The sequence below is a fragment of the Stomoxys calcitrans genome, chromosome 1, assembly GCF_963082655.1.
Source record: "Stomoxys calcitrans chromosome 1, idStoCalc2.1, whole genome shotgun sequence".
Lineage (NCBI taxonomy): Eukaryota > Metazoa > Arthropoda > Insecta > Diptera > Muscidae > Stomoxys > Stomoxys calcitrans.
This window is the reverse complement of record NC_081552.1, coordinates 78,072,912-78,094,199: the sequence shown is the minus strand read 5'-3', so window position 1 is coordinate 78,094,199 and position 21,288 is coordinate 78,072,912. Positions and strand designations below refer to the sequence as shown.

General features: G+C 38.2%; 1 protein-coding gene across 10 annotated transcripts in view; it reads left to right on the top strand.

The window, feature by feature from the left end:
* Window positions 1-21,288, top strand: part of LOC106093669 (major facilitator superfamily domain-containing protein 8) — a 69,873-nt gene extending 48,585 nt beyond the window's left edge. For 8 of the 10 annotated variants that reach the window (XM_059360219.1, XM_059360215.1, XM_059360218.1 and 5 more), the window contains 5 exons: window positions 14,945-15,258; window positions 15,326-15,832; window positions 17,260-17,411; window positions 17,472-18,092; window positions 18,151-21,288. In XM_059360219.1, the coding sequence (XP_059216202.1) occupies window positions 15,076-15,258; window positions 15,326-15,832; window positions 17,260-17,411; window positions 17,472-18,092; window positions 18,151-18,418 (1,731 nt within the window). In that variant the 5' untranslated portion in view covers window positions 14,945-15,075 and the 3' untranslated portion in view covers window positions 18,419-21,288. Of the gene's footprint in view, window positions 1-14,944; window positions 15,259-15,325; window positions 15,833-17,259; window positions 17,412-17,471; window positions 18,093-18,150 lie in introns of those variants that run through there. The other 2 variants (XM_059360222.1, XM_059360223.1) reach the window with 2 other exon arrangements.

Here is a 21,288-nt window from a genome sequence, read left to right as displayed (position 1 = left end):
TGTCCAAACTGAAACTTTAGTAGACGACATTGGAGTGTGAGCAGAGACAACGGAGGACATGTTGAGGCTTTTGATGAAAACCCATTTTCCACAGGATACGACGGGACTCACGGAGACACCCGAATCTTTGAATAATGACGTTGATCGAGGTTTATAATTTCCGAATTTATGGTGAAGGAATCCTTGAGGAGCTTCAAAACATTTAAGTCACCTGGGCCTGATGGAATATTTCCGGCGTTACTACAGAAAGAGGCAAACTATCTGGCCTAGGACTTGCATATACTCCGAAAGCCTGGCAGGAGGCAAGGGTGGTGTTTATACACAAGCCCGGCAAGGCAAGTTATGCGACACCAAAGGCCTACAGACCCATAAGCCTTACGTCCTTTCTACTCAAAACCATGGAACATATTGTGGACACATTGATAAAAAGTAGGACATCCAGCGAACTGCTCAAATATAAACAGCATATCTGTGTCAAGGGAAGGTCGGTGGAGACTGCCCTGCACGAGGTTGTGCATAAAATAGAAGAATCCTTCGATGTCAAAACGAACGCTTTGGCGGTATGCATTGACATCGAGGGCTAAACCCAGAGGTCCCAATGTTAACCCATCGTTAGTCCACTGGCTCTACAGGAGCGTGATTATACCAATACTTACTTACGCCTGAGTAGTTTGGTGGACTGCTATGGAGAAAAAGTGCAACATAAGGACCATACAACAGGTTCAGAGAACATGTTATTTTGGCATAGGCGGAGCGATGAGGACCACGCCTACTAGGGCACTGGAGACTTTTCTAGATATCCGACCCATTGACATACAGATTAAGTGTGAGGCAGCCACTGCGGCTATGAGACTTACGGCGATGGTCGAATGGATTGAGAATGGGAGCAGCTCATACCATCTCGGTATAATCGAGGCGACGATAGGAAACCTGGAAGGAAGAGAAAATGTTTCCGATCGGATACCTGAGACGAACATTAAAGTCGAATGCGAGGCACTGCTGCCATCGGCACAATCTTGGTTTGACGGAACCCTAGTATTGCCATCTGGAAGATCATGTTACACGGATGGATCGAAGCTAGAGGACAGAGTGGGCCTTGGGGTTTACATTGAGAACCCAGGGACTGAGATCTGTTTTAGGCTGCCTGATCATAATATGGTCCTGCAGGCGGAGATCAGGGCGATCACGGAATGCGTGAAGTGGTGTGGTGCTAACGCGAGGACTTCGAGTGTGAACATCTTTACCGACAGTAAAATTGCCAAAAGGGCAATAACAACCAGGACTGTAAGGTCACGGACAGTCTTGCAGTGTAAGAAGGAGATTAACGCCTCTGAGGATAGTAAAATACGCATCGTTTGGGTGCCGGGCCATAACGGAGTTAGGCGAAATGAAAGGGCAGACGATTTGGCGGTGAAGGCAAGAGGACCGCTGTCGATAAACTTGGTTACTCCAAACCTTTCGGGTCGGCGCAGTCCGAGTGGGCGACGAATGCGCATGCAACATTTTGGAACAGTGAAACCGTCGGTAGGACGGCGAAAATCCTATGGGAGATCCAGATCGTGAGAAGACGAGGTTATTACTGACAAGAAGCAAGAAGAAGGTCAGTATAGCTATTGGCATCATAACGGGACACATAGGACTACGAGCTCACTTATGTAAAGTCGGTGCGGCATGTGATAGCATGTGTAGGGCATGCGGGTAAGATGATGAGACGTTGGAGCATTTCCTTTGTCATTGCCCGGCTTTCGCGTCCAACAGATACCGGCACTTAGATGGAGACACAATATCAGACATGAACCAACTTAGGGGAGTGGTATTGAAAACAATTAAGGATTTTGTAAGTAGCACGGAATTCCTTACTTAAAAGTTTCTTTTAAGAGGTTACATTATAGTTTTTAGAGCGCACAACAAACCGATTACTGACTTACTGTGCATAATGGCATGGGGCGGATTAATATCTGCACCCTCTTTTCAACCTAACCTAACCTAATATTGACTAACAGAAACACAACTTCCTAAATACATCCTTCATACTTCGATAAATTATATACGAAATGCTAAGGTTGGTATTCATTGCGGATTTTTGCAATAATTGCAATGTGATACACTTTCCGGAGATGAAAACTTGCAAGAAACGTAAACACCCAAATGAACGACATACAGTCCAATCCCTTTGCTAATATTCCATCTGCATCTATACATATTGCTCTTCTAATGACTTGGGCTTAAAGCCTTATTGCAATTGCAAATTTGCCCATGAACAGTCCTCTAAGGAACAGGGGCAAACTTCTCACATATCAATGAGTGTTATCCAATTCAAGTTTAAGCTCAGTGATAAGGGACCTCCTTTTTACAGCCGAATCCGAACGGCGTGCCGCAGCGCTACATCTCTATGTTGAGAAGCTTTTACATGGCTGCCATACCAAATGGTACAGTACCTCACAAATGCACAAAGCATTAGAAGGAGAAAACCACCGCTGAAAATTTTTTGTATTAATGTCTTCGAACGGCTCTCGGCGTTGCTCCGTATGCCCAGGTTCGAATTCCGGCCGGGCTCTGCCAAATATTTTCATTTTCAAGTTTTTTCCCTATTAGGGCGAAGATCATTTAGTTTTACGATTTTCGTTTGTTTCTCTTTCGAGAAAAGCTCAATGAGCGGAGATTTTCTTTGCAAATGGAAAAGAAAAGCCAGATATATCAACGCACACCAACCACTATAAGATGCGTTCCGTCATTTGGTCAAAATTCAAGGGCCGTAGGTTGGTATGTTGTAACTGCAAATTTTGCCCATGAAAATTCCTCTCAGTAACAGGGGCAAACTTCTCAGATATCTATGAGTACAGTCCGATTCAAGTTTAAGCTCAATAATAAGGGGCCTCCTTTTTAAAGCCGAGTCCAAGCCATGTGCCGCAGTGCGACACCTCTTGGAAAGAAGTTTTTACATGGCATATTACCACACAAATGTTGCCATCATTAAAAGGGAAAACCCACCGCTAAAAAATTTTTATTATTTATTTTGATGGTCGGAGGATTCGAACCCAGGCTTTTAGCGTCATATGCGGACATGTTAACCTCTGCGCTACCGTGGCCTCCATTGGTATGTTGTACTTATACGAAATTTGTTTCGTAAACGTCTCTCTGATAAAAAAAAACCACATTAACCACGCTCGACAACCCTACTCCGTTCGAATCCTCTTCACTTTTGCTCCGTTCGAAGCCGGGCTCTGTCGAATGTCTGCTCTGTCAAAAAAGTACACATATTATTCAGAACAAGTAAAAGCGTGCTAAGTTCGGCCGGGCCGAATCTTATATACCCTCCACCATGGATCGCATTTGTCGAGTTCTTTTCCCGGCATCTCTTCTTAGGCAAAAAAGGATATAAGAAAAGAGTTGCTCTGCTATTAAAACGATATCAAGTTATGGTCCGGATCGGACCACAATTAAATTATATGTTGGAGACCTGTGTAAAATTTCAGCCAATTCGTATAAGAATTGCGCCCATTGGGGCTCACAAAGTAAAATAGAGAGAACGATTTATATGGGATCTGTATCGGGCTATAGACCGATTCAGAACATAATAAACACGTTTGTTGATGGTCATGAGAGGATCCGTCGTACAAAATTTCAGGCATATCGGATAATAATTGCGACCTCTAGGGGTCAAGAAGTCAAGATCCCAGATCGGTTTATATGGCAGCTATATCAGGTTATGAACCGATTTGAACCTTATTTGATACAGTTGTTGAAAGTAAAAATAAAATACGTCATGCAAAAATTCAGCCAAATCGGATAGGAATTGCGCACTCTAGAAGCTCAAGAAGTCAAATCCCCAGATCTGTTTATATGACAGCTATATCAGGTTACGGACAGATTTCAACCATACTTGGCATAGTTGTTGGATATCATGACGAAATATTTCGTGCAAAAACTCATTCAAATCGGATAAGAATTGTGCCCTCTAGAGGCTCAAAAAGTCAAGACCCAAGATCGGTTTATATGGCAGCTATATCAGGTTATGAACCGCTTTAAATCATACTTGGCACAGTTGTTGGGTATCATAACAAAACACGTCGTGCGAAATTCCATTCCAATCGGATAAGAATTGCGCCCTCTAGAGGCTCAAGAAGTCAAGACCCAAGATCGGTTTATATGGCAGCTATATCAGGTTATGGACCGATTTGAACCATACTTGGCACAGTTGTTGGATATCATAACAAAACATATCGTGCAAAATTTCATTCTGATCGGATAAGAATTGCGCACGCTAGAGGCTCAAGAAGTCAAGATCCAAGATCGGTTTATATGGCAGCTATATCAGGTTATGGACCGATTTCAACCATACTTGGCACAGTTGTTGGATATCATAATAAAACACGTCGTGCAAAATTTCATTCCAATCGGATAAGAATTGCGTACTCTAGAGGCTCAAGAAGTCAAGACCCAAGATCGGTTTATATGGCAGCTATATCAAAACATGGACCGATATGGCCCATTTACAATACCAGCCGACCTACACTAATAAGAAGTATTTGTACAAAATTTCAAGCGGCTAGCTTTACTCCTTCGGAAGTTAGCGTGCTTTCGACAGACAGACGGACGGACGGACAGACGGACGGACATTGCTAGATCGACATAAAATGTCGCGACGATCAAGAATATATATACTTTATGGGGTCTCAGACGAATATTTCGAGTAGTTACAAACAGAATGACGAAATTAGTATACCCCCCCTCTTATGGTGGAGGGTATAAAAATGCATGAAATCTGTATTTGAATCGATAGTACGGGTCATATAATTCAATGTTTGAAGATTATTTCATGCAAAAGTTGACCATGACTGCGGCTCAAATGGTCCATCCGCTTAGTCCAATTTTGGCATACTCTATCCAACTGGTATTTCACGAATAAATGCTTCAATCTTGCCTTCCAATCGCATCATCTTTGAAGAAGTACGGTCCAGTGATGCCACCAGCCCATAAATCGCACCAAACTGTGGGTTTTTCTGCATGGATTGGTAGCTCTTGCAATGCTGCCTATTAACGTATCCATTGAGCCAAAAATGAGAAAAAATTAGCAAAACTGAGCTCGGATGAACTTTCTTAACAGAGCACGCATTTTGATAATAAAATTCAAAAATTTGCAAGCGTTGTTCGTTTGTAAGACGATTCATGGTTAAATTATAGACCAAACTGCAGATGTTTGACAGTGAAACAAAATACGAAACGTGCGTGAGCTGTTTAAACCAGTGTTGGCAAAAAGATAATAGTTAAAAAATCACCCTTTACTTATACCGAATTTATTGCGAAAACGCCTCTATGATATAACCACATTGACCACGCTCGACAACCCTGTCTGTTAGCTGTACTTTTTCCAATGCATGTGTTTTTGTGTAATGGGAAATTTTTTTCTACACAATTACACTATTCCCATAGCATACAGATGATTCTGTGCATCTTTTGGAAAGTTGTATTCATGCCTTTTGTTTTTAATAAAAGACAAAATATTTTAAAGCAATACATTTAAGTTGGTTTCCGCAATGAATCGACTTAAGGCAAAAATGGCTTATTTATGGGAAAAATACCAATTATTAATTTCAATTACATAGGTCAGTTAAACGTGATTTTGAAGGAACAAACAATTTTGCAATAAATTGGATTATTGAGTTGATAACCGCTTAAAATGAGTTATTGAGCTTGTCATAAATGCAAAATCGTTTATTAATGATACACATTTGTTTATAGGACCGATTTTATTAATAATACAAAATGAATTAGCGAGCTTGTCATAAATGCAAAATCGTTTAATAATAATACACATTTGTTTATAGGACCGATTTTATTAATAAAACAAATTTGTTTATAGGACCGATTTCAGCAACATTTTTAATTTAATACAAACATTTCTTAATTAAATCAAGATTTTAATTTTTCCTGTGTGGTGGGTTGCTCGCGCAAATTACTCATAACTTAATAGTTCGTTAGTTAATATTCTTTATTAACCGTACAAACCTTTGATTGATTTAACAAAATGCATGATGCACGATCCCCCTTAATCGAAGATTTGAGCTTTGGTTTCCACATCATTATCATGCACATATGATTCGTTGCCAGTTACGACCCTCTTGACCTGGGTCGTCGCGGACCGATTCCAACATCTCCGGAACAATTAAAAAAACGACAAGGCATTTCATCATCTTCCCCACCTACCCTACGCAAGCAATCACTTAGCTCACCTATTCTACATAAGGGCGCTCGTAGTCCTGTGTGTCCCGGAATGATACCGAAAGCTATACTGAATTTCTTTTTACTTCTCAGTATTAGCCTCGTTTTTTCTTGATCCGGATCTTCCCATAGATATGATTTTCGTTGTCCTTCTGAACGTTTCACTGTACTACAGTGCTATACGCTCGCTCGTCACTCACGCCTTTAACTCGGACGGCCTCACCCGAAAGGCTTCGGATTTATAAGTTTACTTATGGCACAATGGTATGTCCCGGCACCCAAACGTTCCGATCATGCCGCCCTCAGAGAAAGCGTTAATATCCTTCTTACATTCCAAGACCGTCCGTGACCTCACCTTCCTGGTCTGTCTATGGGTTGGATATCTAGAATAGTCTCTATTGTGCAAGTAAGTTTGGTTGTGATATACCATGACAACTTGTTCCCTGAACCTGGTGTATTGTCCTTGTGTTGCACTTTTTCTCCATAGCATAACTGAAGCGAAGGTTAGGCTGGGCTTTAATGGCAATCTGCCATCAGACTCACTTAGTCCTTTTGGTCCATTGCGATACCATAGGAACAGGAGAAGGAAGATGGCTTCTAGTTCCTACCGTTGAACCATCCAGATTGATTTAAAACCCAACAACTTACGAATGTTCACATCCGCTAAATCAGACAGGTTCACAAAGAAATGAGAACCTAAAGTGGAATTCCTTCTGACTGCAAGTGCGGGACACACACACAGCAGATGTTCTATAGTCTCTTCTTCCTTGACGTCCTCACAGCTTCTGCAGAAGTCATTACTTGCAAACTTCAGTCTGTCAGCATACTTTTCGATGACGGACACCATGACGTCTAGTCTAGCCAGAGACAGCACAGCACACTTCTTTAAGTCTAGATTAGGCTACATAATTTTGGAGTGTTTACAACCCCCACTTTGTGACCATCTGCCGTTCGTTTCCCTTCGGGTCCGATTCTGAAGACTTAGCTTACATTTCGCTAGAGACGACAGTTCCCCTGGAATGTGTAAAGTAGTTCCTAGTCTCGCAAGCTCGTCTGGTCAACAATGCCCCGGGATACCTATGTGCCCAGAACAGGTGAGTTTTAAACAGTCGAGGGAGGTGTTTGAATTCAAAATTACGTTCTTCAGAGATTTAATAGCTGTCTGAGAAGATATTTATGCCAATCGTCGTTATGATATTGTATCTTTGCCATTCCACCATAAGGATCTCCGATACAGTGGTCGGGCAACCTTCTCGATATGACCAGTCCTAGTTCTTCAGAGTACACCCAAAAGCCCACCTGATCCTTTAGTTTGGAACCAACCGTATAGAAGTCTATGTAACTTTTATTACCAGGGATATCGTAGTTTCAATCGGTTCTATCACACATCGAAATATTTATTTCCAACTCTATAACGTATATATATTCTTGATCGCCGCAATGGCTTATATCGGATTATATCTTGATATAGACCGATCTGACTATTTATTGTTTTATGCCCATTAAAGCCACATTTTTTATCCGATTTCGCTGAAATTTTGGACAGTGAGTTGTGCTAAGACTCTCAAGATCCTTGTTCAATATTGTCCTGATCGGTACACAGTTGGGTATAGCTGCCATGTAGACCGATTACTCGATTTAAGGTCTTGGGCCGATTAAATGCGCATTTCGCTGAAATTTGGGATAGCCTGTTGCGTTAGGTCCTTTGACATCCATGTTCAATACGGTCTAGATCGGTCCAGATTTGGATATAGCTGCCATATGTACCGATCTCTCGATTTTAGGTTTTAGGCTGAATCTAAGCACAATGGGCAAGGACATCCGTACCAAGTAAGGTCAGGATCGGTCTTTATTTTTATATAACTTCCGTATAAACCGGTCTCTCAATTAAAGGTATTGGACCCATAATAGGCGCATTTACTATCAGATTTTGGACATTGAGTAGTATTAGACCCCTCGACATCCCAGTTCATTAGAGCCGAGATCGGTCTACATTTGGATGAAGCTGTCATATTCACCGATCTTACGTTTAAGGTTTTAGGCCCATAAAAGGTTAATTAATTAACGAATATCGCTGAAATTTAGCACAATTAGTTGTGCATTTTCGTCATATTTTACTTTATTATTTCCGTAAAGGAAAAAACGCGGAGCAGGTTGCTAAAAAGTTACGAGATGTGTATGGTGATAAAGCCTTAAAAGGAAGACAGTGTCAAAATTGGTTTCGCAAATTCCGTTCTGGAGATTTTTCACTTAAAGATGAGCCACGTTCGGGTGGGCCAAATGAAGTTGATGATGACCAAATCAAAGCATTAATCGAATTGGATCGTCATGTAACTGAGCGTGAGATAGGAGAGAAGTTAAATATACCAAAATCAACCGTTCATTATCACATAAAAAGTCTTGGACTGGTGAAAAAGCTTGATATTTGGATACCACATGTATTGAAAGAAATTCATTTAACAAACCGAAGAATCAACGCTTGTGATATGCACCTTAAACGCAATGAATTCGATCCGTTTTTAAAACGAATCATAACTGGAGATGAAAAATGGATTGTTTACAACAACGTTAGTCGAAAACGATCAGGGTCCAAGCATGGTGAACCAGCTCAAACCACTTCAAAGGCTGATATCCACCAAAAGAAGGTTATGCTGTCTGTTTGGTGGGATTGGAAGGGTGTGGTATATTTTGAGCTGCTTCCAAGGAACCAAACGATTAATTCGGATGTTTACTGTCAACAATTGGACAAATTGAATACAGCCATCAAGGAGAAGCGACCAGAATTGGTCAATCGTAAAGGTGTCATTTTCCACCAGGACAACGCTAGACCGCACACATCTTTGGACGCTCACCAAAAACTGAGTGAGCTTGGCTGAGAACTTTTGATGCATCCACCATATAGCCCTGACCTTGCACTATCAGACTACCATTTATTTCGATCTTTGCAGAACTCCTTAAATGGTAAAACTTTCGTCCAGATCGTACCATATTAGGGTATAGCTGCCATATAGACCGATCTCCCGATATACGGTATTGAGTCCATAATAGAGCATTTTTCAATCGATTTGGATGAAACTTAATTAAGAATTGCCGTCGATTTTACAATTGCAATTCTTGATCTTATAAAATATTTCCTGTGAGGATATAGTTGTTAGCGGTAGATTTATGGATAAAATATGTCATTAGTTTGTTTGCTATTCGCCTTTAAATCTTACTACTGCAAATTTCGTAGCAATCAGATAAGAAATTCGACTTTTATGTACTCAGTACCTAATGGTCCAATCTGGTGCACATTCCCTATATGGCCCAATCTGGACAATATTAAGCTAAAAGGTTAAGAGGGGTACCAAAGGTCTATCAAAACTAACTGTTTCAAATTCCATCAAAATCGGATGAAAAATGCTCGTTTTATGGGCTCAATACTCCATATCGGGAGATTGGTATATATGGCAGCTATATCCAAATAAGGTCCGATATTGACGATATTCAAAAAAAAAGTTTAGATGGGTACCAAAATTTGCAGTGCCAAATTTCAGCGAAATGGGATGAAAATTGCTCCTTTTAATGGGCTCTATTCTATATCGGAAGATCGGTCTATATGACAGCTATATCCAAATATGGTCCGATCTGGACGATGTTTGACACAAAGGTGTGGAATTCTATCAAATCTCGATGTGCCAAATTTCATCGAAATAGGATGAGAAAACACCTTTTATAGGCTCATTACACTATATCGGTAGATCGGTCTATATGGCAGCTATATCCAAATATTGTCCGATTTGGACCACAGTGGACAGGGATGGTTAGGGGTCTACCAGAAAACACTGTGCCTAATTTCATCGAATTCAGGTAAAAAATTGTTCTTTTATGGCCCCAATACCCTTTCTCGGGAGATCGGGCGGTTGGTCTATAGGGCAGCTATATCCAAATATAGTTCGATCTGAAGCACACTTCACAGAAATGGGTAGGGGTCCACCAAAACTCACCGTGCCAAATTTCATCGAAATCGGATGAAGAATTACCAATTTATTGCCACAAGACTTTTAGTCTGGAGATCGTTGTATATAGCTATATATTACTAAATCCGATTTTATGAGACCGTCAGGTTTCTATACAAATAAAATTAACTCATCAAAAATTTTTGTAAAATGTTTTTATACCCATGATATCTGCAAAATTATAAATACCCAACTAAATATCCAAAAAAAAAGTATTTATTGGGTATTTACCCAATAAATACCCAAGCGTTGGGTATTTACCCGGTAGAAACCCATCTCTAGATATGGGCCATCTTCGAACTACGCCTACTTTTTTCCACACTATTGGGTGATTTCAACGGACAGACGAACGGACATGGCTACATGACAGAAGGACTATGAACTTTACGACGACTACCACATCATGCATAATTGAAGGATGGAAAGTGCATAATTCGATGTGTTACAAATGGAATGACATTCCAACCCTCCGTGGTCGGCGTGAAAAATTTCCTTAATCACGTGATTTTAGCACTGAAAACGAGCAAAAGAACCAAAACTTAAAAGTAAAATTGCTTTCTTTAAATATAATTTCCTATTTACAAACGGAGATGATCAACGGTTTCAAATTTTGATCGCTGATTGATTCTTATTTAACTGCATAGATGATTGTCTAATTATCATTTTTTTAAAACTTCTTTTTTTTAAACTGAGCATCCTAACCTAAAAAAATTAAACATTTAAAGACGTTTCTATTTATAAGGTTTTTTGCGTCTTTAACTACGGTTCACTGTTGTCTACCAAAGTCAATCTCCTAACTTTCAACGATATTTTGACCTTCATATTTTTCACCAAAAGGTGGCTCCAGCCTTTAAATTTAGAACACAATTTTGTTCAGTGTATAAAACATTTGGTAGTATTTTTTTTATACCCTCCACCATAGGATGGGGGGTATACTAATTTCGTCATTCTGTTTGTAACTACTCGAAATATTCGTCTGAGACCCCATAAAGTATATATATTCTTGATCGTCGCGACATTTTATGTCGATCTAGCCATGTCCGTCCGTTCGTCTGTCTGTCGAAATCACGCTAACTTCCGAAGAAGTGAAGCTAGCCGCTTGAAATTTCGCACAAATACTTCTTATTAGTGTAGGTCGGTTGGTATTGTAAATGGGCCATATCGGTCCATGTTTTGATATAGCTGCCGTATAAACCGATCTTGGGTCTTGACTTCTTGAGCCTCTAGAGTGCGCAATTCTTATCCGATTGGAATGAAATTTTGCACGACGTGTTTTTTTATAATATCCAACAACTGTGCCAAGTATGATTCAAATCGGTTCATAACCTGATATAGCTGTCATATAAACCGATCTTGGGTCTTGACTTCTTGAGTCTCTAGAGGGCGCAATTCTTATCCGATTTGACTGAAATTTTGTACGTAGTATTTTGTCATGATATCCAACAATGTGCCAAGTATGGTTCAACTCGGTCCATAACTTGATATAGCTGCCGTATAAACCGATCTTGGGTCTTGACTTCTTGAGCCTATATAGTGCGCAATTCTTATCCGATTGGAATGAAATTTTTCATGGCGTATTTTATTTTTACTTTCAACATGAATAACATATAAACCGATCTGGGATCTTGACTTCTTGAGCCTCTAGAGGTCGCAATTATTATCCGATTTGCCTAAAATTTTGTACGACAGATCCTTTCTTGACCATCAACATACTTGTTTACTATGCTCTGAATCGGTCTATAGCCCGATACAGCTCCCATATAAATCGATCTCTCTATTTTACTTCTTGAGCCCCCAAAGGGCCCAATTCTTATTCGAATTGGCTGACATTTTACATAGGTCTCCAACATATAATTTAATTGTGGTCCAAACCGGACAATATCTTGATATCGCTCTAATAGCAGAGCAAATCTTTTATTATATCCTTTTTTGCCTAAGAAGAGATGCCGGGAAAAGAACTCGACAAATGCGATCCATGGTGGAGGGTATATAAGATTCGGCCCGGCCGAACTTAGCACGCTTGTTATACCCTCCACCATAGGATGGGGGTATACTAATTTCGCCATTCTGTTTGTAACACCTCAAAATATTCGTCTTATATATATATATTCTTGATCGTCATGTCATTTTAAGTCGATCTAGCCATGTCCGTCTGTCTGTCGAAAGCACGCTAACTCTCGAAGGAATAAAGCTAGCCGCTTTGCACAAATACTTTTTATTAGTGTAGGTCGGTTGGTATTGTAAATGGGCTAAATCGGTCCATGTTTTGATATAGCTGCCATATAAACCGATCTTGGGTCTTGACTTCTTGAGCCTCTAGAGGGAGCAATTCTCGCCCGATTTAACTGGAATTTTGCAAGTAGTGTTTTGGTAGCACTTCCAGCAACTACGCAAAGTATGTTTATAATCGGTCCATGGTTTGATATAGCTGCCATATAAACCGATCTTGGGTCTTGACTTCTTGGCCCAATAGAGGGCGCAATTCTTATCCGATTTTATTGAAATTTTGCACGTAGAGTTTTGGTAGCACTTCCAACAACTACGCTAAGTATATTTCAAATCGGTCTATTTGAACCATACTTAGCGCCCTCTAGAGGGCGCAATTCTCGTCCAATTTAACTGAAATTTTGCACGTAGTGTTTTGGAATCACTTCCAACAACTGTGCTAAGTATGATTTAAATCGGTTCATAATTTGGTATAGCTGTCATATAAACCGATCTTGTATCTTGACTTCTTGAGCCAATAGAGCGCGCAATTCTCTCCCATAACTGTGCTAAGTATGGCGTAAATCGGCCGATGTGGGATCTTGACTTCTCGATCCTCTAGAGGGCGCAATTCTCATCCGATTTTGTACAACGGCTTCTCTCATGACCTTCAATATACGTGTCTAAAATGATCTGAATGGATCAATAGCTTGATACAGCTCCCATATAAACCTATCTTCCGATTTTGCTTCTTGAACCCCTACAAGGCGCAATTATTATCCAATTAACTGAAATATTACACAATGACTTCTACAATGTTCAGCATTCATTTGATATAGCTCCAATATCATTACAGTTCTTATTCAATATTCTTTGTTTGTCTAAAAAGAGTTACCGCGCATAGAACTCGACAATTGCGATCAATGATGGGGGGTATATAAGATTCGGACCGGCCGAACTCAGCACGCTCTTACTTGTTTTTAAATTTGGTAGGAAATTAGTTTCCTTGAGTGGCTACGCTGAATGGGAATGAGAGTCACCCACAGGGGTAACGATAAAATGTCTTCAGTGACGTGCCCTGTGCCAACTATTTCCTTATAAATGGGGATTTTTTAAGAGGTATAGCAAGTTTTTCAAAAAAAAAAACATAAAATGCAGAAAAATGCATGAAATATTTATTTGAATCGATAGTACGGTCTATTTAATTTAATGCTTAAAGATAATTTCATGACTTCGCCTCAAATGGTCCATCCACTTAGTCCAATTTTTGCACTCTTTCCAACATTTCAGCCGGTATCTCACGAATAAATGCTTTAATGTTGTCTGCCAATGCGTCAATTGAAGGGGGCTTGTCTGCATAGACATGAGCTTTAACATAGCCCCACAAAAAAAGTCTAAAGGCGTTAAATCGCACGATCTAGGCGGCCAATGAACCGGTCCCGAACGTGAAATAAAATGTTCAACGCTCACCATTCGCAGTTACGTTACGATTCGCATTATCAAGGGTGCAATGAAGCCACTAGCCCATAAACCGCACCAAATTGTGACTTTTTCTGGATGGATTGGTAGCTCTTGCAATGTTTCTGGCTGATCTTCACCACAAAATCGACAATTCTGCTAATTTTCTTACCCAATGAGCTTCGAAATGAAATGAAAAATGAGCGTGATGAACTTTCTTAACAGAGCACGCGTTTTGATAATGAAATTCAATAATTTGCAAGCGTTGCTCGTTTGCAAGACGATTCATGGTTAAATTATAGACCAAACTGAAGATGTTTGACAGTGAACAAAGCACGAACGTACGTGAGAAATTTAAACCAGTGTTGCCAAAAGGATAACAGTTAAAAATCACCCTTTACTTATGTCATTGTACTCACAATTTATCTACCCATTCCTTGTGCAGTCCCTAGGGACCCAGTCCACCCGGCACTGGTGTAAGGATTGGATCAGTTTGTCGGTCTTCACATTACATTATGTAAATGCATACCGTCATCTTGACATCGAAAGATTCGTTCATTTTGGGCACAATCCAGTGCAGGGCGGTCTTCATCGATCTACCATTCATCCTTCCCCTACAAAAGGAATATCGCAATATATTTAAATCAACTTGTATCCACCTATAATGACAACAGTACTCTTTTGAATAACCCCCAAAGAATAAAATGAATTGAATAAATTCATCTTTCTACGCAGAAGTAGATGATTTCTCTCTTAGAATAATTTCCCTTGGAAGAAGCGTTGATAAGCTTTCTACTGTACATTGAGTGGTCTATTAATTTCTTTATTTATGGATTTTTTCCCTATTGATTTTGAAATCCATTATATTTTCAAAGGAGTTAAATGCTATGACAACGTTACACACGTGTCCCTTTATTTGGCCCACTTGACTCTTGCAGCTGTTGTTATAAAGACTCAATTTGTTTTAAGAGAAGCATTACCAGCATCAACAAGAAAAAGTTGAACAAAAATTATTTAACCTGAAAGCAAATATAAATAAACAATTTTCCTCTTTTTTACAGAATTTTACAACATTTTTCTGTGATATATTTGGCTTACCTGTTTGTTAAAGGTCTTAACAGAAATAACCAAAACAAAACACATACAACCAACCAGTTTGAACAAATTATTCCATTAACCATTTTGCCTTAATATGGATAAATTTTTAAATCGTTTTCGAACCACCAAAATTCCGGACGATCTGAATGATGGCCTTGAGACACTGGACGAATATCGAACACGTTGGCGCTCCGTGCGGGTGATTTACTTTACCATGTTCCTGATGTCCTTGGCCTTTAGCATTATACTCACGGGCATTTGGCCCTACCTGAACAAGGTACTATAGAATAAGGTTTATTTGATTTAAATACAATATGCTTAGTTAACATGGCTTTTCTTCTTAGCTAGATCCTTCTGCCGGCAAAGAATTTATGGGTTTGATAGTGGCTGCCAACCCTTTGGGTCAGATGGTTTTCAGTCCACTCTTTGGCTGGTGGAGCAACAAAATAAAGTCAGTACGCATACCCATGGTCTGTTCATTGACTCTGTTCACTGTGGCCAGTGCGATCTATTCATCCCTGGAATTGCGACCTGATAATGTAAAATATTGGATGTTAATGTCACGCTTCCTAATTGGTGTCAGTTCTTCAAATACAGCAGTTTGCCGCTCCTATTTATCGGATGCCACCCGTCTAAGCGAACGCACTAAGGCTGTTTCCATGATATCGTTGGCTCAAGTTTTGGGTTTCATCATTGGACCTGGACTGCAAGCCTTGGCCACACCCTTGGGTTCGAATGATCTAACGTGGTTTGGAGTGGGTATTATTTTTAATATGTATACCGCATCGGGATGGATTAATGTTATAATGGGTATTGGAAATTTAATCATGTTTATGCCATCGATATTTGAGGTGAGTTGTTTTTTCTTCGGATAATCTTATTTTAGTTGCTGAAGAAAATTGTGTACAGATTTTTGTTTAGTTGTTGAAGAAAATTGTCTATAGAAAATTTTACTTCAGTGGCTAAAGAAAAATTTTTATAGAAAATCTTACTTCAGTTGCTGAAGAAAATTTTGAATAAAAAATTTTACTTCTGTTATTGAAGAAAATTTTCCATAGAGAATCTTAGTTTAGTTACTGAAGAAAATTTTCTATAGCAAATCTTACTTTATTTGCTAAAGAAAATTTTCTTTAGCAAACCTTAAATCAGTGGGTAAAGAAAACCTTACATCAGGTGCTGAAGAAATCTTGCTGAAGAATATTTTCTATAGAAAATCTTACTTCAGCTACTGAAGACAAATCGTACTTCAGTTACTGAAGAAAATCTTACTTCAGTTACCGAAGAAAATTTTCTATAGAAAATCTTACTTCAGTTACTTAAGAAAATTTTCTATAAAAAATCTTACTTCAGTTACTAAAAAATTTTCTATAGAAAATCTTACTTCAGTTACAGAAGAAAATTTTCTATAGAAAATCTTAGTTCAGTTACTGAAGAAAATCTTACTTGAGTTACTGAAGAAAATTTTTTAAAGGAAATCTTAATTCAATTACTGAAGAAAATTTTGTATAGAAAATCTTACTTCAGTTGCTGAAGAGAATTTTCTACAGAATATCCTACTTAAGTTGCTGAAGGATATTTTGTATAGAAAAGCTTACTTCAGTTACTGAAGAAAGTTTTCTATAGAAAATCTTAATGCAGTGGCTAAAGAAAATTTTTACTAGAAAATCTTAGTTATGTTGTTAAAAAAAATTTTCTATAGAAAAACTTACTTCTGTTGCTGTAGAAACTTTTCTATGGGAAATCGTGCTTCAGCTGCTGAAGAAATTTTTCTAGAAAATCTTTCTTCAGTTACTGAAGAAAATTTTGAAAATCTTACTTCGGTTGCTAAAAAAAATTTCTATAGAAAATCTTATTTCTGTTGCTGTAGAAAATTTTCTTAAGGAAATTTTCTTATGCTTCAGTTGCCGAAGAATATTTTCTATAGAAAACCTTATTTCAGCTACTGAAAATACAGAAAAACTTTTTTAGAACTAAAAAAATTTTCATCTAAACAAAGTTTTCTGTAGATTTTGTTTATAACGGACATATTCTGTAACTTAAAAATGGTTGTAACTCCTTAAATATAAGTCTAATAGAGAGAGTTCGTAAAAGGGGTAATTTTGACCACACCAAAAAAACTAAATTTGCCTTGAGAATTCCTCAAAAGTCTACTTTTTGTAAAGGTTTACAATTTAAAACGTTTATGAAGTATTCCTACTTTACTTTTTTCTAAATTTCTGAAAGGTTTTTTAAAACAATTCCGTTCTACGATGCTTTCTACCTTTCGCCCATTTTTTAGGAACGTAAAATTGCAGCCCGTGAAATTATGATAATGCAGGGAAAAACTTCTGAAAAAGAAACCTGGAAATCCATAAAACCCGACTATATATCCGCTTGGACCCTGATAGTGGCATTCTTCGTGTTAGTCTTCAATTTTGTGTTATTGGAAACGTGAGTTGGACAAAAATTGTTTATTTTTAAACTTATGAGTCATATCCTTTATCGTTTCAGTTTGGGTACTTCTTTGACAATGGATCAATTTGCCTGGTCCAATGATGAAGCCTTATACTATATGGGTATACTTATGTCAGTGGGCGCCATAGTGGCTCTAATAACATTCGTGGCCATTAACCCATTGTGTAAAGTTTTTCCCGAACACCAAGTTTTAATATGGGGAGGTTTCTCTCTGATGGTATTAGGGCGAGTTCTATACATACCTTGGGGTGATGGACCTCCGAAAATCGCCGAGGTCTACAATGTAACCATACCACTGACGGGAAATTCAACTTTGGACTTAACACCCGACGATGAAATCTTTCTTGGTTGCCCCAAAACTCAGCAATGGTGTGAGACCACACGGGCTTTAACTCTGACTCAATTTATTATTGGTTATGCTTTCACCTCGATTGGATATCCTATTGGTGTTACGCTTATACAGACGATATTTTCAATGGTTTTGGGACCAAGGCCGCAGGGTGTATGGATGGGTCTCATGACCGGCTCAGGATGTTTATCAAGAGTATTAGGCCCGGTATTTGTAGGTTCAATTTACACAAGGCTAGGAACCAATTGGACATTCGGTTTCACCGCAATAATGATGTTAATATCCATGCTATGGTTATTATGCTCAAGGTTGGTTTTTCATATATTTTGCCTAATTTGCTAATTATAACGCAATTTATATTCTCAGCAAACGATTAATACCTCCAACATATGACGCCCCAGAGCCAGTAGAGTTGAGAATTCTCAAAAAGAACCCTGATGTTGAGCAAAATGGCGCAGCTTTAAAAAGTAGCGGCTTTCCAACAATTCGAGCTGAACAAAATGGTAACAGATCTTCGTTGCCCTATATCGATGCCGATGTTGTGGAATCAAATGATAAACCCTTACAAGATGATTCTCAATTGCTGCACGAAAGTAAACCGGCGACCATTGTTGGCCGAAAGAGTGATATTTGATTACTGAAGATTTATTAATTTTAAGGTATTAAGAATGGTTTTTGTGCAATAAATACTACAATAAGGAGCCTAGATAATCTTTTATAATATACAAAATTTTTATTACTTTTTTAATAAGAAAGCATTTTAAAGATATTTAACATAGAAAAATAAGTTTTTTTTTAGATGCTTTAGTTATAAAGAAATCTGCAGTCCCAGACCAAGTCCGATAAGATATAACCATCCTAGGTCTTTAAATTCTAATTCGACATTCCCCATTTGTGTACAACATCCAAGATAGCCGATTCAAAAGCCTTTTGTCTGGAGCATCTTCTGTCATTTCGTTTTCAAAACCCTGATGATTACAGAACCTTATAATCGGTTACTTAAAAAATCATTATATAAATAGACTGAGTTAACGTCAGTGTAGACAATTAGGCTTAGGCCAGGATCGAGTGTGGCTCATGTCAATGCGTTATCAAGTAAGGATTTCTATTGTAAGACCATTGCTTCAATAGGAGGTGAGGATATTGAAGGTTAAACTTGAGAATGATAGTATGGATAGATACGCAATAGACAATAAAATAGTCTGCGGAAAGGATCGAGAAATGGAACGGAAGATTGAGTCAAGAGTTCTATATATAAGGCTTAACAACAAGAGGTGTTATTATAACGCACCCGGTGTAGTCCTGATAGCGTGGTGATGGTGGCCATTTGTCTGATGTTCTTTTTCATTAACGGCATACCGTCCTCTTTATTATGTTATAAATATCCGATAATTTATCTAAAAAAATATTTGTTAGTTATTTAAACTTGCGAATGGTGCTATGGATATATACGCAATAGACAATGGAGTATTCTGCGGAAAGGATCGACAAGTCGATTGAGTCAAGAGTTCTCTATACCAGTATGGTCATGTAAGAGCGGTCGTGGTGGCCCTTTGACTGATGTTCTTTTTCATTAACGACATACCTTCCTTTTAATTATGATATAAACATCCTATCATTTATCTCAAAAAAAAATTAATGTTTCTTTTAGGACCAAGGTCATTCTCCCTCTATATCTGATCATGCTATAAGGAGGTAAATTTGCTATTACTTTAATTCATGGATCAAATCTAGTGACATTGTTATGCTAGATTTCTAAGGGGTATCTGCCTTTCAGTGGGAACTTTCGATTCAAAAGTGACGAGTTTATTGTAGACTGCGTTACAAACCTAAGAGTGTTATACGTAAGAGTAAAGTGCGACATATTTCCAAGATTTTAAATGGCTTAAATTCAAGTGGAATGTGGAGGGTACTTAAGGATGTGTCGAAGGTGATAAGGGTGATATTGATCTTAATGTTTATGATCTCAATCGATTTTTCGTTGGTGACGAAAATCGTGACTGTGAGTATGATTTCGATAACTTTGAGGAAGGGACCGAATCATTCTCATTTCGTTCTATAACTGAATTTGAATTGCTTGAGGCTTTATGTATGGTTAAATCGAAATCTGTTGGCTTAAATAACATACTATCTACATATACGTTTCATGAAGATCATTTTTCTGTATATTTCTGATATATTGTTGTGTTTTTTTTTTTAACTTTATGTTGATGAGATCTGAATTTCTATCAGCTTGGAAAGTTGCTCGGATGGTGCCGATTTCGAAGAATAATCCGGATGAATATCGCCCATTTCTATTATCCCTGCTATGTCGAAGGTTATGGAGCATCTTCTCAAGAAGCAAATTCTTAAGGCACATTATTCACAGATTTGTGAGGATCAATATGGCTTCCGCGAGGGCTTCAATAGGACATCGCTGCTTTTAAGGAGGAAATTAATGAGAACAAGTTTTGCTCTCTGTTTGCAATCGACTTCTCGAAAGTTTTTAATTCTATTGAGCATTGTGTTTTGATACCCATATTAAAAAGCCAACTCAATTTTTTAAAAACAGACAGACAAAAACATAAAACAAGCTATTGTCACTGTTAACTGCAAACCCTTTTTTACCCTTTTTAACACTGTTTGGTGGTTATCGTTGTTCATCGGGTTTACTGGAAGCTAGTATTAACGATTGTCTTGGACAGATATTGCATTGGACTTCTGTTAAAACATCCAAGATCAATGCTTTTATGTTTGGATCTTATGATCATAACATCTTTGATTTGAATATTGTGATGAACGGTGTTCAAAGTGACCCTCGATTCGAGGGTCACATTTAATTGGGGTTCATTCAAAAGAATTTATGCTTCAAATATTTACTTGCTTACTTCTGTTAGGAAATGTCTGTTAGGAAAATCTTCAAGGTTAATGTATAACCTCGAAGATTTTTCCGGTACTAACTTATTTCATATAGCGTCGATTAAACTGATCGTGCGCTTTGTTTATAATGTTAATAGGCGTGACCACATTTAGATTTATGTACAGCAGTTCCTATGTTGTCCATTTGATGATTTCCTTAAAATCCGTTTACTTCTTATGTTCCATAAAATCATCAAATGTGGGCGACCGCTTACTCTGTATGAAAGCTTTATGCTTAGTAAGTCAACCAGAAATCCGCAAATAGTGATTCCTATATGAAGTCGTTGGTAGTTAGAGTTGCTCGTTGCTGGAATTATTTGCAGTGTAACAATGTATTCCGCCTAAAATTGTTAGAACATTTTAACCGTTAAGTACCTGCCCCTTAGTTGCAATTGACTTTTGAATATATGTACATTTAAGTTAACAAGACCGACTACCTTCACTGACCTAGTTAATTTCTTTTGGCAATTATACTTCAAGTATGTTCATAAATATGTATATTTTTGTGTATTACGTCTGCGGTGCCAATTTTTCTACTTATAAATTTTTTATTTAGATTTTATTTATTACTGTTTTCATATCGTATAGATACTTTTACTCAGATAG